The sequence below is a fragment of the Asterias amurensis genome, chromosome 13 (genome assembly GCF_032118995.1).
Source record: "Asterias amurensis chromosome 13, ASM3211899v1".
In the NCBI taxonomy this organism is placed as follows: domain Eukaryota; kingdom Metazoa; phylum Echinodermata; class Asteroidea; order Forcipulatida; family Asteriidae; genus Asterias; species Asterias amurensis.
The window spans coordinates 10226324-10244092 of record NC_092660.1 but is presented as its reverse complement, the minus strand read 5'-3'; the positions used below and the strand labels follow the sequence as shown (position 1 = coordinate 10244092).

The window sequence follows — 17769 nt, the reverse complement described above, 5'->3', positions numbered from 1 at the left end:
GAGAGAAACTCCGATAAACGGGGGCGACTCAACCCCACACATACACACCGTCGCCTTTCACTTTTGGCCCCATTGGCTCGCCCGACAGCGAAGATCAAGAGCGGCAGCGCATCAAACCAAGAAAGCCTCCAACGGCGACTACAGTTTGTTTATTAAACAAGCGGGCCCGGACTGTACAAGGCTTCGGCCTCATAAATTGCATTTTCCAAAAGTCCTCCATGAAGGATTTTCATTCGTTTCCCGTAACTCTCTCTCTCTCTCTCTCTCTTTTTTTTACTTTCCAGGTTAGGCGGTCATGCTTTTGTTTCATTCTGTCTGTCCTGCAGGCAAGAGAGGGGGGGGGGGGGGGGGGGTGGGATCTGCAGCGCATTCGGCTTGTATTCACAGGCAAAAGCCCCTCGCATTGATAGCAATTTTGGTTGGATTTGAAGGCGTGAGCGTGGGGTGTTAACGGATTTACCGCGGCACCCTGTCATCTCTCACATCCACTAAGAGTTAAGGAAGACACCACCTTTAGTGGAATATAGAGGAAGCTAACATACACATAGGAGCAGACTGCTAATCTTTCTACGGAACAAGCACAATGTTGGCCTACATGACTTTGAAATTGTACATATACAATGTATTTATTTATGGAGAGAAATGATCCCTGACCCCATTGGCTTGGTAACACTGACATGTGCTTACTTTTATGTATACATTTGATATGCTTTGTTTTATTTTTTTTTTCTGGAAAATGAGTAATGCATAACTTATCGCACCTTCCAATAAAGCACAATATTATTGATTCTGTACACTACAAGTCCTTACTCTGGAAAAAAAAACATTAAAGGCAAAATAAATTTTAAAAAAATACATATTAAAGCCATTGGACACTTTCGGAACAGAACAACAACAAAAAATCACAGATTTGCAAATAACCTACAGGGTTTACAGAAGGTAATGATGAAAGACTTCTATTGAAATATTATTCCATGAAATGCTTTACGTTTTGAGAAAAGATTAAAACAAAAATAATTCTCGATATCGAGAATTACGGATTTATTTCAAACACATGTCATGACACGGCGAAACGTGCGGAAACAATGGTGGGTTTTGCATTATTTTCTCCCGACTCCGATGACCGATTGAGCCTAAATTTTCACAGGTTTGTTATTTAAAGTTGTGATACACAAAGTGGGGGCCTTTGGAAAATACTGTTTACCGAAAGCGTCCAAGCGCTTTAAATAAATAAACCAGTTATACTAAAACTCTTTCTCCAATTGAGAAGATTTAATTTCAAATGTATCCACTTTATTATTATACTCGTTAAATCAAATACTGAATAATCTTCCTTTGTAGTGTCTCTTTGTTTTTTAGATTTGTTTTTATGAATGCCAAGTCACGATTGATATACATGATGCATCCTCCACCCCTCCCTACCGCCCCATAAAAAAATATAACAAAGAAGAACTAATTTCAAATGTCCTCACTTTATTATTATTTTATTTTAATTGTTGCATTAACGAACAATCTTCCTATGTACAGGTCTGTTTGGTTTTTAGATTTGTTTTAATGAATGCCAATGCACGATTGAAATACATGATACATATATTTATAATAACATTAATGTGCACAAAGAGTGGATTCATTCAAACACATAAATATACACAGCATACTATGAACACGTCATCCAAATCAGTTTAAAATTGTCAAGGGATCTGCTTACATCCGGGAACTTCAAGTGTAAGTGTAAAATATGCTGCTACTATCTTCATTTCCTTCTGTGGTTCTTACAGACTGTGCAAGTCTCGCGTGTGTTCGGCATTGTCCGCGTTGAAGGGAGAGACTTGTTTCCTTCACATGCTATGAAGCAATGCTCGTGGGAATTTATGATGGTTCTTAAACACGTTCTATTCAGTCTGCTTTCAGGAATCAATATGCATTGGACACTATTGATAATTACTCAAAATATTATTTAGCATAAAACTTACTTGGTAACGAGCAATGGCGAGCGGTTGATATAGTATAAACTATTGTGAGAAACGGCTCCCTCTGAAGTAACGTAGTTTTTGATAAAGAAGTAATTTCTCACGCGAGAGGAATCTTACAGCACACAACCTCGTGTGACAAGGGTGTTTTTCTTTTATTATTCTCATGCAACTTCGACGACCGATTGAGTCCAAATTTTCACAGGTTTGTTATTTTATGCATATGTTGAGATACACCAAGTGAGAAGACTGGTCTTTGACAATTACCACAGGGTGTACAGTGCCTTTAAAGCCAGTGCTGACTATTGGGGTGTGCGCGTGATAGATTCCTGAGCCTCGGTTCAAAAGCGGGTCAAATGTAACAATTAGACGCGCCAAAATATTGTGCACGGAATAAGCAATGACACTGCACCTTTAAGGTAAATATTGTCATCCAACAACATCACGGAGTATAGTCCGGATTAATCCAGTCAATATTTACTGTTCATATTTCTCTATTATAACAAACATAATAGCATTGTCATTCCAGAGTCAATCAAAAACGCTTTCAATTTCGGGATACATTCAAAATTATTTTATCAAGCATCATTTTTTTTTTCCATTTTTTAATACACATCCATTCCATTCTTTAAAGATACCAATGTTTCCTCGTCCACTAATCCATAGACAGTAATGTTTGTGTTCACTCATCCATAGGTCTCAAATGGACGACAATCTCTTGTCGAAATCCCGAAAGGATTTGGGATTAGTAGCTGAACGAGAGTTGGGTGCCTCGCATTAATCCAATTAGGAGATCAAAATGTTGAGACGGGAAGAAGGACTACAATGCCGAGGAGGCATCGCGAGACGATCGCAGAGACGGGCGTCGGGAGTCACTTTATACCGGCAATATTGTCCGAGCAGTGTCCCTATGGTGAGACAGACGCCCGACTGGAGCTACCCGGGCAATCAAGCCGTCGTCTGGGGGCATTGTCGGTGCCTTCAGAAGGGGCGTGGTCTGGTAAAACATGAGAGGCGGGCTTTTGCCACTTGGGAACTCGTAGGCAGTGGTGCCATTTTGTTTAATTCTTTTATAATTGCATATAATTCTGGTAATGAAACCAAGAAATTCTCCAAGGTGTCAAAAGCAGAGAGCTTTTAAAGAAACTCAAATCACAAGAGAGTGATTTAAGTTTCACAAAACTGGGAAGGGGGAATGAACTCATTTCAAAATGCAGAAACTTTAGGGCAGTGTTTGATGACTATTGCAACGAAGACTTGTACACAAACTCCTCTGGAAACACACTCGTTGTGCACACTCACAACAGACACAAAATAACTGGCGACCTTGAAACTCTCCCAACTCCAGTACCCGTGTTGTTTCAAATAACTGAAGATCGAAAACCAGAGTTTAAAGATCATGCCTTGTCTGTGACATTCACGACTCTCTCGGTTAGGCTATAATCCATCTCGACGCATCCATCCAACGTTTGGTGTTTGTTGTTTGGGGTGTTTGTTTGTTTGTTTATTTTTTAGCTTGTCCTGAAAGAAAAGGTTCTGAAAGAGGGCGTACATCATCATGACGTCATATTTTCGGTGCCACCGTAGATGGCGCTTCACGAACCAGTTGCCGTAGTGTCTTCTCCAGTACGCTGTGGTCGAGATTCCTCCCTGTGGATTGCAATGAGACCAATTTCAGATTTATGTAATACGAAATAATTCACATGAGCATGCCGTAACGGCTGGTTAACAATGTTTCCTCTTGCTGGAATCTGCAAAACAAAACACAACTGTAGGTGAAAAAAAAACATCTCAAACCCCTACCGAAAGGCCACGAAATGTCTACCTCAGGGTTGTTGCTTCCGTTTTTTTTTTTTTTTTTTTTTTTTTTTTTATTAAAACAGGTTGTGAATCCACTGACTCTCAGAAAAGTGAACTTAAACTCCCTACTCCCTACTAGCGAAGGACCAGTACGAGAGACAACAAGGAAGGAAGTTTCAGTTTTAGATGTGAGAGGAAAACCTCAGAGAAATATTTCAGGGAAGGACCCACGTCGACTGAAGACCAAATCAACATAGTGCCCAGCGTGGTTCGAACCGGGGTCCTAGAGGTGGAAGGTGATGAGGAAAGATACCGCTTCGCCAACTTTCTTATCACTGAAAAGCGAGCAAATTATTATCGAGTAACTGAAGGCAATGAGGCAGGGACGGGGATGTTTATTAATGAAGTCGAGACGCATATTGGAATACTTATTCCATTCTGATGATGCAGCGTCAAGCTAAAATGTGTATTGCTTGAGAAGTCTCCCGAACCCCTGAACATCTACTCCGTGGTAGTAGACAGTAGTATAATAATAATAATATCGAAGTCTTATATAGCGCACGTATCTACCAAACAAGGTACTCAAGGCGCTGAGTATATACAAACTTTCAGAAAGATAGGTTATTGCAGTGACGAATTCTGAGACCCAATTATTTAGCACCTTATAAGGCTTTACAAGGTGCTACGGCGCATTAAGCAGCCACAACCAGGAACACCGGGGCGAACCCCTTCTCTTTTCGATAAGTGCACTGGGTTCTTTTACATGCGTTACACAACACATGGGACCAATGGCTTTACGTCCCATCCGAAGGACGATTATCAAACAGTTCTCTTAGAACATACTCTTTACCTGGCAAGTAGATACACACATGGTGTTACCGCAAACCAAATATACATTGATAGCTGACCATGCAATGCCTCAAATCCTACATAATAGGCTTGTTTGTGGAGTTATGAAAGATTATCAAACTTTTCAAGTATACAAACCAGAAAACAAAGTTTGGTTGTTTACTCAATACTCAAGTCAGGAGCAGACGCATGCACCCAAACACCGACGCGCAGCGGTTGGTCGAACGTTCCCCAAAAATATGAAAAACAAATTACGCACTTTTGGGGACGGGCTGACCCAACTGGTTTGAGAAACGGACCAACGCACTGCAATGACGTCCATTAAGTTAAGAAACAGAACCAGGGAAATCGTAGATTAATGCTGAAACATTAGGTAGGGTTGGAACTCATGCCTGACTTGGCCGGTAGTGCGTAAATGGTCAAAGCTTGACGCACAAGGTGTGATAGATTGACGCAAGAAACTGCATTGACATACAAAACTGTAAAAGATTCACCACTCCCCTAATCCCATTGCTTCTTATAAACATATTAAGGAATCCTTATACGACGGCAGGACACAGTGTGTGAAAACACAGAGGATAATGAAGCCATTGATCAAAGAAACTGCGCAATATAAAAAGACACTTGCGGAGGCAGCGAAGTTGAAGCCGTACAATCAACAGTAAAACGAAAATAAAACTCCTGCTTGTGTGGTTTCGACTTCATCTCCGGTGTCACTGACGCTGTTAAGGAAAGCAAATTTATACAGTGGCAAGGATTTGACGTAGCTTTCTTGGTAGATGGAAAACGTTTTTAGCTCAATATCACGGTATTAAACGTAATACATCACCTCGCAATCACAAACAACAAGGAACAGAACACCACAATTACAAAGTCAAAACGCAAAACAGCTTTATCGTGATGCGTGTTCAGTTCCTGATGTACGGTATACTGTTTTGAGTATGAACAATCTTTATGCAGGAAGTAGGCAGACTATTTGCCTGGCCCAGTTTTTTTTCCCGTTTTTTTTCTTTTTTATTAATTGGCTGTTTGAATTAGTCCTATTTTATTTTGGTTGTTGAAGTTTCTTTTTGGTAATTTTGTATACCTGCTCCCTTGTGTAAAATGTGTTTGATTTAAATTCATGCTTCTTTTTTTCTTTTTTTCTTTTTTCTTTTAATACAACTATAGTGATACTAATTGTATTTTTACTCTTTGTACATAATATTTTGTATGCACGCGCAATTCGGCTTTGGCCGCCATGTTTTCATTTTTAATAAGTCAATAGTAATATTAATAATAATATTTCCAAAGACGTGTCATGATGTGTTAACTTTGCGTCTTGATTCTACACATTGAGACCCACACCATGTTGAGATTTGTTTTACAACCCCAACCACTCAGCATAGTAATAATTTCGTTTCAGTTTCTGCAAACCTTAATACTGTATTCTAACAATGCACATTTTTCGAATACTATAGACACTGAACAAAACGGCTGCATGTGTATAGTCTGGCAACTATCTGCATAAAGATACTTCGTACTCAACACAGTATACCGTGTACCAGGAACTAAACATCACTGCATCATGCTATAGAGCTGTGGGCACCTTTTGTGTGGAATTCTTGTGTTCTGTTAATTCTTGTTATGATCGTGAGGTTATCGTCCTTCGGATGGGACGTAAAGCAGTTGGTCCCATGTGTTGTGTAACGCATGTAAAAGAACCCAGTGCACTTATCGAAAAGAGAAGGGGTTCGCCCCGGTGTTCCTGGCTGTTGCTGCTTAATGCGCCGTAGCACCTTGTAAACCCTTATAAGGTGCTAACTAATTGGGTCTAAAAATTCATCATAGCAATAACCTATCTTTCTGAAAGTTTGTGTATATACTCAGCGCCTTGAGTACCTTGTTTGGTAGATACGTGCGCTATGTAAGACTTCGATATTATTACCTTTCTTATACCGCGGGAAATCGTGCCCCCAAAAAGTTCACCTTTTCCATCTACGATAGAACTACCTCAAAACTTTGCCATTGTAACATTGTTTTTTTTCTAAATAGGGTCATTGAAATCAGTGAAGTCTTAAACCACACAGCATTGCCATTTCTTGAAAAATCAGTGGGTTCCTTTCGAACCTGTACTGTATGGTATCAAAGGTTTCTTCACACTATTTCTGTCATCCTGGATACTGCAATTAGTGTTTGAGAAGCAGTGGGAAAGGGGAAGGGCGAATCAGAGTTTTTTTATATTCGTTTTATTTTACAGTTTCTTGTCATTACTGTATCCTGCGTCAATCTCTCGCACCGTGTGCGTCAATTTGACCATTTACGCATGTCGTATCACCCGGTCACGTCAGCGAGTTTTCACCCCACCTAATGTTTTGGTATTAATCTACGATTTCCCTGGTTATGTTTTTTAACTTATATGGACGTCACTGCAATGCGTTGGTCTGTTTCTTACACCAGTTGGGAGAAACCCGTCCCCAAAAGTGCGTCAATATTTTGAATTGTGCGTCAACTGAGAGGGGTGCGCGTCAGTATTCGAGCGCATGCGTCAGCTGCTGTCTTGAATATTCAGTAATAAACCAAACTTTTTTTCTGGTTTGTTCGACAGGTTTGAACATCTTTCCTGACTCGACAATATTATAAATAAAAAAAAAATAAAAAAAAAAAAAAATGCATCATACTACGCATCCGATTGCTTTCCCAATATGCTTTTTCCATATCATCAAATACATCCATGCCTAATTGCCAAGATGCTCTCTAAATGCTGTATTTCAGGGGTGGGGATAATTAGACTGCTATCTTTATTCAGGCTTGGGCTACTTGGTTTTCTCGTATTATGAGGAACTCACAATATTAGTCAAAGAAAATACTTCTATATGTAACAAAACTATACACGGAAAATGCGACTAAAGATATCACTTTAACGAAAGTTGAGTTCAGCAAACAACGACTCAATATTGGTCATCGAAGTTACAAGATGGGAGAAAAAACACCCTTATTGCACAATTGGTGTGCTTTCAGATGCCTAAAAGGCTTCAGGACCGAAGTTTTTTGTCAGATTCAAATATTTGAGCGAAAAATAACTTCGAACCCAAAAACTACGTTACTTGAAAACAGGGAGCCGTTTCTCACAAAGTTGTCATATACCATATCAACAGCTCTCCATTGCTCGTTACCAAGTATGTTTTTATGCTAGTAGGGCCTAACTATTTTGAGTAATTACCATTAATGTCAATTGCCTTTACGGTAAGGTGCACATGATGCAAAAAAAAAACAAGCCACAAAACATGCATACAGTAAGGGTATGAACATGACAGCTACTCACAAACGAGAGAAACAACAGTTTACGGGGATAGAAAAAGAGCAGGATGTGAGATAATATGAGCAAGGGAGGCTACCCCGAAGCGCATGTTTGAGTAATGGGTTTGAATTCCCCGCGCATTACCAGCTACTACGTTGTGTTCATGTTTCGATAGTTCGTTTTGATTCGTCAATTTAACTTCAACATTTTCATCGAAACTAACGACACATGGTTTCATCATTAACTATACACAATTGTATTTATATTTTATAATGATACCCTTTTTGATTGCGATGTTATGTATTACGTTTACTACCAGGACATTGAGCATACCAAGAAACATTCACCTTTTCAATCTACGACAAAACTACGTCAAAACTTTGCCATTGTAAAACATTGTTTTTTCTTTTCTTTTCTGAATAGGGTCAATAAAACCAGTGAAGTCTCAAACAACACAGCATTGCCATTCCTGTGATAAGCCGTGTGTTGTGCGGCTTCCCTTTCGCAACTGTACTAAATGGTATCAAAGGTTTCTTCACAGTATTTCTGTCATCGTGGATACTGCAATTAGTGTTTGAGAAGAGTGGGAAAGGGGAGTGGCGAATCAGAGGGTTTTTTATTTTAGTTTTATTTTACAGTTTCTTGTCATTACTGTTTCTTGCGTCAATCTCTCGCACCGTGTGCGTCAATTTGACCATTTATACGCATGTCTTATCACCCAAACACGTCAGTGAGTTTTCACCCCACCTAGTCTTTTGGTAACAATCTACGATTTCCCTGGTACTGTTTCTTAACGTAATGGACGTCATTGCAGTGCGTTGGTCTGTTTCTCACACCAGTTAGGGAAACCCGTCCCCAAAAGTTCGTCAATATTTTGAAAACGTGCGTCAACCGAGTGTGATATGCGTCAGTGTTTGAGCGTATGCGTCAGCTCCTGCCATTGAGTGAGCAACCAAACTTGTTTCTGGTTTGCTCACTCGACACATTACTCGACTCGACAATAACAAAATACGGATTGTTATTCTCAAATGCTTCTCTATAATTAATATATCACCAAAAACATCCACCAACAGCCTAATTGCCAGGATAGTCTCAATATGGCTCTATTTCAGGGGTTTGGAAATTTAGTCTGCTACCTGATTTCAGGCTTGAGCTACTTGGTTTTCTCGTTTTATAAAGAACTCATAAATGGGTCATAGAAAATACTTGTATATGCAAACGCACCATCAGGGGAAATGCGACTATATCACTCGAAAGTTGAGTTTAGCAAAGAAACAACCAATCCGCATTCAAGTTGATATTGATACCCCTTTTGATGGACAGAGCACTGACTGAAATTGATGAGTTGTCAAAGTACTTTGTTAAACAGTCACCAGCATGAAATTTGTTTTTGATTTGGTATTGATAATGAACCAACAAATACAGAAGATGGAAAAACAAACTCCATTCAGCCAGTTGACATGCATTTATCTGCAAATACAAAACAATAAATGCACACTGCCTTCAGCTCCCTTTGGTTATTTTAATCTTTCATATTTTTCTTCTTGCAGCCCCTTTCCATGAGTGGCTTTAGCCTTGTTTGGGGGGCATATGCCTACTTGCATTTAAACAAATCTGTTAGTTAGTAACGCTATCATATATCACTCATTTCTTACAAAATTATTATATTACATAGTGTTTTATCTATAACGCGAAGCCCCAAAGAGCTCATTTATTTAATGGCATGTATAGGCAGAGCTATGAGTATTACGAGACCCATATTTATGATTCCTCAGTGGGGGAAAAAATGTAGAAAAACAATTATGATGGCACTTAAAGGCAGTGGACACTATTGGTAAATGTCAAAGACTAGCCTTCACAGTTGGTCTATCTCAACATATGCATAAAATAACAAACCTGTGCAAATTTGAGCTCAATCGGTCATCAGACTTGCGAGATAATAATGAAAGAAAAACGCCATTGTCACACGAAGTTGTGTGCGTTTAGATGGTTGATTTCGAAATCAAATTCGTGGAAAATTACTTCTTTCTCGAAAACTATGGCACTTCAGAGGGAGCCGTTTCTCACAATGTTTTATTCCATCAACCTCTCCCCATTACTCGTTACCAAGTAAGGTGTTATTGCTAATAATTATTTTGAGTAATTACCAGTAGTGTCCACTGCCTTTAAGTACGAGTTTACCAGCACTACATGTATATATCGAAACACGTCAACCAATCACAAGCCAGTAATATGTACGTTGTGTAATTACTAATACTGTATTTAAGTAACAGTGCAATCTCGTATATAGCTTATTCAATGACAGCTTAGTTATTTTCATAACGTTCCTCGTCAATGCCTCTTCGTGCATTGATGTTTATACATAACTTAAAGGGATATTACAGCATCGAATTCTTTGTGAAAGCATACAATTTTAAATTCTGCGCTTCCTTATGAGAGTGATTACTGTTTTCCATAAATGCATAACTAACAAAATTTTATATTTTACCCCCCCCCCCCGGCCAGCCATTCAGTCACCATCGTATCGCATAGCTTAATGCAGCAAATTCTGCCTTCAAAATGCAAGCAAACACAGCCTCGCACGACTACAAAAAATATACGAATTCGTGCCCCCTTTCTGTACAACGTTTTCCTTCATCACAATTCTTAACGTGAACAATTGAAATGGAATGTAAGGTAAATCAAAATGGGTACTTGAATGCGTTCGGGTAATTGATCATTGAACAGTCACAAAGACCTCGCTGGGAGAGCGTTTGATTACCTACTTGAATGAAGATTGTTTGCTGTACGTAACTTTCATAAAAGTGATATCAGTATACTGGGGTGGAGTTCGGTACATAGTTATTTCTTTGACCCAGTTATGAGTGGCTTGAATGTTTAGCTCTGCAATAGTGAACAACTCTGCCAATCTGGGCTTGCGAGTACCCATCTTTGGCGTCCGTTGGTTATTTTTTGTTGTAGTACCAGGGCCCAATTTCATAGAACTGCTTAAGCACAAAAATTTGCTTAACAATTTCATGCTTAGCAGAAATGACCAGGATACCAGCCATAAATTGCACATATGGCATGGTATTTCGGTTGGCAACACTGTTTTAGCCAGCATAATTTGGTTGTGCTTAGCTAATTTTTGTGCTTAACAGTTCTATGAAATTGGGCCCAGGTAGGTCAAAGGCCAAAGCATGTGAAGTATAAAGGCTCAACTGTGATAAAATATGGAATTGTTCGCGAAGGAGCGGCGCGACAGCACCTTTAATGCATTCCCTCTCGAGTACACCATCATTCCGTTTGTTTTCTCCAAGTCTTGAAGAAATCGTGATTTCAATGGACCTGTCCGTGCTCATGTACGCGTGGGGGATGATTACTCCGCGATGGAAAATTGTTGACTTTAGAGTTTAACCCTCTCGCAAATCGCACACAATCTGCTACGAAAACATTGATCAACTCTTTGCAGATCTGTTAATACTGCGCGGGCGTCTTTGTTACAACTAGCCGCGGCATCGATGTCTTATACTACTACTAAGTTGCAGGCTTGCTTGGCATTTTTTTTCTCTGATCAGAAGACAGGGGGGTTTAGGATTACAGAACAAAGACATGGATGTTACAAATTTACAATAATATTTCTGTTTGGATAAACTTTTAGCGTGGAGGGAGAGCTCTATCGCGCGTTAATGAATTCTTCGTTGGTTTTCCGCACGTGCTCGTGGACAAGGCAGTGGACACTGTTGGTAATTACTCAAAATAATTATTGGCATAAACCTTTCTTGGTGACGAGTAATTGGGAGAGGTTGGTGCGCGTTCAGATCATCCCAAGAAACCCCTATAGTTATTAATAACTGAGCGCCTATTAGAGAAACCATTTTACAAGAGACGGGGGGAATGATATTTATAAATGATGTTTTGCACGCAAAGGGCTAAAGATACACGAACAAGATCAGATGAGTATAAATAAATGAAACCCTGTTTTACTTTGCAGTTTATTTAGAGATTTACGCCCCTTACAAAGGCATGCAGTGAATTTGATAATCTAAATGTAGAATTCGTTTTATGATTTCCTAGTTTCCTTTTTGGACGCAACATCATTAAGAGAAACACACTTCGTGGAATAGCGTGAGAATCCGAAGTGAAAAGCTACAACTATGAAACAGTTGTAACTTCAAGAGAGAGTTGTAACTTCAAGAGAGAGTTGAAGTCGATGTTTGTGAGGACTATAGATTGATTTGAGCTCAAGATGCATAAAATTAAGAGTCACATTGCTGGTGTCACTTTATTACAATCCAAGAAATGTATCCATTATGCCGTACGGTTCATTGAATCTACCCAACGTTGAGCGATCACACTGAAACCCGGCTCCTGACTGTATCAATGCATCATGGCTACGTCTATCACGCTAGCTAGTTCGTAATGGGGAAAGTGCGATACTGGCGACTCTGGCTACGGCTTTGTGGGTAAGTGGAAATGTTGTAGGTAGAGGATGATTAACTCTTGCAATAGTAAACGCATCGTCACAAACTAGTACAATATAATTACCAACTTCACTCTGCCTCCCGATGGCAAAAATGTACTTGTAAAGCACAATTTCAAGAAGTTAACTGCACCTTTTTAAAGTTACACTAAACTATGAAGAAAAAAGAAAATGGATGTGTGACAGCTGTTGTCCTTTACTTTGAAACATTGTGGTATCGCTAGCTGTCAACGGGAATTACCACAAGTCCATCAAAACATCAGGAACAAGACTGGACAATAAGGTCAAAATTGCATTAGGACTCCCTGCATGCCTATACGACAAGCAAGACTTGTTAGGCCATCAAACCCAGGTCACTGTGGTCTAGTCAGATTGCAGGACTATCAATTAAAATGTCGTGTGTTCGAATCCCTTAAGCTAACTACTGATATCACAATCACAGGGTAGATTAAGTATAGTCGTCTAGCTATACTCAATCACAATTTCTTGATCAGTGCAACTCATAAATAATAAACGTTTGTGTGACTTAAATTGACTGTCGCAGCTTGTATTATATTTTGGGAGTTTGCCGAGTTCTTTAAAGGAAGGATCGTCTAAACAAACAAACATACAAACAAACACACACAAAAACAAACAAACAAACAAACTCTGATAAATACCAGCGATGGGTGAAGTTTGTCTGCTTGCTGATCAAACAAAGGCTCTTACCTATAAATACAAGTGTGCACGCCCTCATCGTCGGGTTCTCCCATGGGGTCGTGACCTGCTGATCGAAGAGTTCATGAACTGCCTGAACTATGACCCTTTTCGACTCGCCAACAATGGAGATTTCGCCCTGTATGAGGTCAGAGGTTAAAAAGGGAAACATCTCGTGATTAATCAAAGTTGAATTGGCTGATCTGTCATCGACGAGCTGTGGAAAGTTTACAAAAAGGTGTTTTATTTATCACCTTGGTATACAGTCGGGATGGAGGTTTAACTGTAAGTAAATTCAAACGACCACGCATTGATTGTGTTCAGGAATAAACAAGTGATAAATTAACCCGAGAGGTTATGTAAAAACAATGTTGTTTGGAATACTATAACGGGAGCGAGAGTCTTCAAAACAGGCCGCAAATCGTATTTATTCTTTCTACATTAAAGACCCTGATGGACACTATTGGTAATTACTCAAAATAATTATTAGCATAAAACCTTACTTGCGAGTAATGGGGAGAGGCTGATTGTATAAAACATTGTGAGAAACGGCTCCCTCTGAAGTGATGTAGTTTTTGAGAAAGAAGTAATTTTTCCTCGAATTTGATTTCAAGACCTCTGATTTAGAATTTGAGGTCTCGAAATCAACCTTCAGTAAAAGCACACAACTTCGTGTGACAAGGGTGTTTTCTTCTTTTATTATCATCTCGCAACTTTGACAACCAAGCGAGCTCAATTTTTCAAAGGTTTGTTATTTTATGCATAGATACACCAAGTGAGAAGACTGGTCTTTGACAATGGCCAATAGTGTCCATTGTCTTTAAAGGCAGTGGACACTATTGGTATTTACTGCAAATAATTTGTCGCATAAAACCTTTCTTGGTAGCGAGTAATGGGGAGAGGTTAATAGTATAAAACACTGTGAGAAACGGCACCCTCTGAAGTGACGTAGTTTTCGAGAAAGAAGTAATTTTCAAAGAATTTGATTTCGAGACCCCAGATTTAGAATTTGAGGTCTCGAAATCAAGCATCTGAAAGCACACAACTCCGTGTGACAAGGGCGTTTTTTTCTTTCATTATTATCTCGCAACTTTGACGACCCATCGAGCTCAAATTTTCACAGGTTTGTTATTTTATGCATATGTTGAGATACACCAACTGTGAAGGCTAGTCTTTGACAATATAGTGTTCAGGGTCTTTAAAAGAAGAAACAGTGGACCCGGGTTAGATATTTCTGCCAAAATAACAGGAAAAGGATTGTAAAAAAAAATAGAGTAAAACGAAACATACAAAGCTGTTTTAGTTTTGATTTGCTGATTCGGACAAACCAGTGAATGGTTATATCCACGAAAAGGTATCGACCTCCATGTATGTTTTATGATGTATGGACTAAATCACAATGTCATTCACAACAAAAAAATCGTCAACTTATATATGGTGTTATAATTGTTCAAAAGTCAATTTGTGGTCTTTGTTCAAACCTAGTTTTGCATAAATTGCAGCTCATGGGAAAATTGAGTTTGTTGGAGTGCGTTTTGGCGACTCCAACCAGAAACATTGGTCATCGGTTGAGCGTTTTCGCATATTCGGTTGAGGCGCGGTGATGATGCTGTTCAGACCAACCGGTAACCAACTTGGTGAGTCGGTTTGGCTTTGGTTGGGGTCGCCAAACGCACTCCTAGTGAAATCATTGTACCGCGGCTCAGAGGATGTTCTAATAGAAGAGGAACAGATTCGGTTTTTCTTCTTTAAGATTCACAGAACATTTCAATATAACGGTTCTGAAATTGCTACAAAAAAGAAGAAGCTGTGTTTGTATAACGCCGTCCCTTTAATTTGGCGATTTATCAATCAGCGACACATCACGTTTATGACACCCACCCATCAAGCTCGCTGTGTTGACAGACGGGGGCTTAATACTCTCTCTTAATCCAAATTCTAATCAGCAATGATGAACATGCGTTTAGACATACCCTACCCCCCCCCCTAACCCCTTACCGAAACGAAGGGACATCAAGATTCCTGTCTTAGTTGTTGTCTTCTTCTTCTAGAGTATTATAATCCGAAAGGAATTATATCCGCACTGAGTCAGTGGGGACCCGATTTTCGATTACAAACGGAGAAAGAAAATATTGTTGGAGTGTCTGTATACATGGGGACTACCAGCGGGCTGAGAGTTCAAATTGATTTGTGAGTTAATCTCCTCTGCAGCTCAACACCTCTCGACGAATGCATTCGGTATATAGAATAAAGTCACTGTGTGTGTGTGCTCCCACGGGATGCAATCAAGATGGGGGTATATGTTATGAAGATAGATCTATCAAGGTGAAACAGTTTCTAATTTGTTGAGGGTTTTTTTTTTCTTCATAAAGCAATCTTCTCGTCGTTGGCTTTTGTGTGTGTGTGTAAGAAATTGTGATTTGAATCGTGAACGGAGCAGAGAGACGGGATTGTGTATAGAGAGAGATTACCTCCTCTGAAAAAAATGCTAAGCAGATTTGCACTCGCTGAGCAGATTTCGAACATGAAGCCACTACTACGCTTGTACTCTATGATGGGATTCTTGTCAAATTACACTATTCAAGCCTCCTGTCTCTTTGTCCAGCAAGCCTTATAAAACATCCACCTCGTGTATTAATTTACATTCGAAGCGCCCTCTGTTGGTGGTTCTTGTCTCGTAGCAAAGTATCGCACGTGCGTGCTTCTTTAGGTGCACGTTTGTCTACACCGACACTCTACTTGTAAAGCACGGCGTCTGATGGGTGTGCACATCCCAGGCTTGATACTTCACGGATGCAACGAAGGCGGTTGCCTCTATGCCCACTGGGCATTGCCTTGGTGCTCTTGAAATGCCCCAGGACATTTACAATGTTACCATAAGGTGCCCTTTACCGAGGAGAAAATGCCTTGGTTCCCTTCCCTTTCAAACAAGAAGCACACAGGCCTGCGTACTCGCATGGGTGATTCGCACACGCCACTTGGCAAGTCAGCCAGTTTTAGCGTCAACTCAGATTTAAAAGAAAAAACTGTGATTCCGCATTACTTCACCTCTAGATTTAATAATACACGAAATTATTTATACTTTTTATTTACTGCTTACTTGAAACATTTCCCCCAATTTGTCACCGTCTGCCTTCGTAAAAACTGTCCAGGGATTCAGAGAGGACCAATAAAACACATGTGATTTTTATGCATCAGGCAAATCAAAACCAACGTGAGTTATTCTCGACGACAAAATCAGCTCCCAATGCTACAGTGCAAATATTAGTGGATTATAAAACACACACGATAATTCTGCCATCAGTCATCCGACCCGGAGATTAGCATACAGAGACCCTGTAATTTATTCCCAGCGGATCGTGTAATCAAAGTCTCATCAGCCGGACAAAGTAGCCCGGTCACTGAGACTAATTAATACCCCAAACCCTAAACAATTAACCAGGCTCTGATGTGAGCCCATTACATTTAATGAAGTAGCACTAAAAAGACGAGTGCGTGTGGCGCTCCACCCAAGTGCCTACGTGCTTCCCCTATTCACACTAACTCATGTACATGTATAAAACATTCAGTCGATTAGTCAACTGTCTTTTTTTAAGATGGGACAAAATTAAAGGGCGGTTTGATATTTGCCGTCTTATGTATATCAAAAGATGCGGGCCTGTGGATTGCGGTTGGAGGTTGGTGTATGCATAAAGTGTTCGATGATTTGGCAAACCACTTCAACGGATGGTATTAAAGACACCTTTGGTAATTGCCAGAGACCAGTATTCTCACTTGGTGTATCCCAGCATAATTATGCATAAAATAACAAACCTGTGGACTCACTTAGTCATCGAAGTTGCAAAAGAAGAATGGAAGAAAAGAAAAAAAAACTTGTTTCACAAATTTGTGTGCTTTCAGATGCATAAAAAGGCTTCACTTTAGTGAGAAGCCCTTTTCTCAACAACTATACGTTACTTCAGAGGGAACCGCTTCTTTCAAATTCAACGACAGCTCTCCACTGCTCACTACCATGTAAGTTTTTTTGCTTAACAATTATTTTGAGTAATTAACAATAGTGGCCAGTGCCTTTAAAGGAACAAACCACGGCTTTTTAAGCCTCAAGTCGTTGTGATCGGTATAGCTTGAAAATCATGAAAAAAATATCAGAGAATTTTGGTTGAATCTGATTAGTGACTTTGTCTACTGTAATTGTGCCTTGCGGGGCAAGATTATACACATCGGTCAAAACTAAGCTCTAAACAAACCACAATTTCTCATGACGATTGGTTCTAGACCAAAATAACTACCCATCCATGTCGTAACTAACAAACCTTTCAAATAAGAATTCGTTAATTTATATTTCCAACTAATCAGCAAAACTAAAAGCTCTTTAAAATGCCAAAATGCTGATTCCTTTGTCGATGAATATAATATACTACATCTCGGCATCCTAAATTAATCTGAGCAGTCTCATATTTCACCCCAACCAAAGTCGTGTATGTTCGTGACCAACGGCTATTTCTAACTCCGAAGCAATGCATCACGGAAAAACACACAACAGCCGTTAATCTGAAAACAACAAGTTGTGCTGTACGTGTGTCCCGTACAATGTATGAAGTCATTTAAACTTCAGTCTTCACAACAACACAGAAAGGGAAAAAAATTGCTCCAGTTGCGAGAGACGGGGAAAAAATCTGCCGGCGATGACCTGGAGACGTTTTCACAACTGC

At 39.6% G+C, this 17769-nt stretch overlaps 1 protein-coding gene across 1 annotated transcript in view; it reads right to left on the bottom strand.

The window, feature by feature from the left end:
• Positions 1-529: 529 nt before the first annotated feature.
• Positions 530-17769, bottom strand: part of LOC139945929 (zinc-regulated GTPase metalloprotein activator 1-like) — a 73567-nt gene continuing 56327 nt past the window's right edge. The window contains exons 12-13 of the mRNA XM_071943448.1: positions 13070-13196; positions 530-3620 (exon numbers count right to left, since the gene is read on the bottom strand). Coding sequence (XP_071799549.1) covers positions 3535-3620; positions 13070-13196 — 213 coding nt within the window. The 3' untranslated portion in view covers positions 530-3534. The remainder of the gene's footprint in view (positions 3621-13069; positions 13197-17769) is intronic.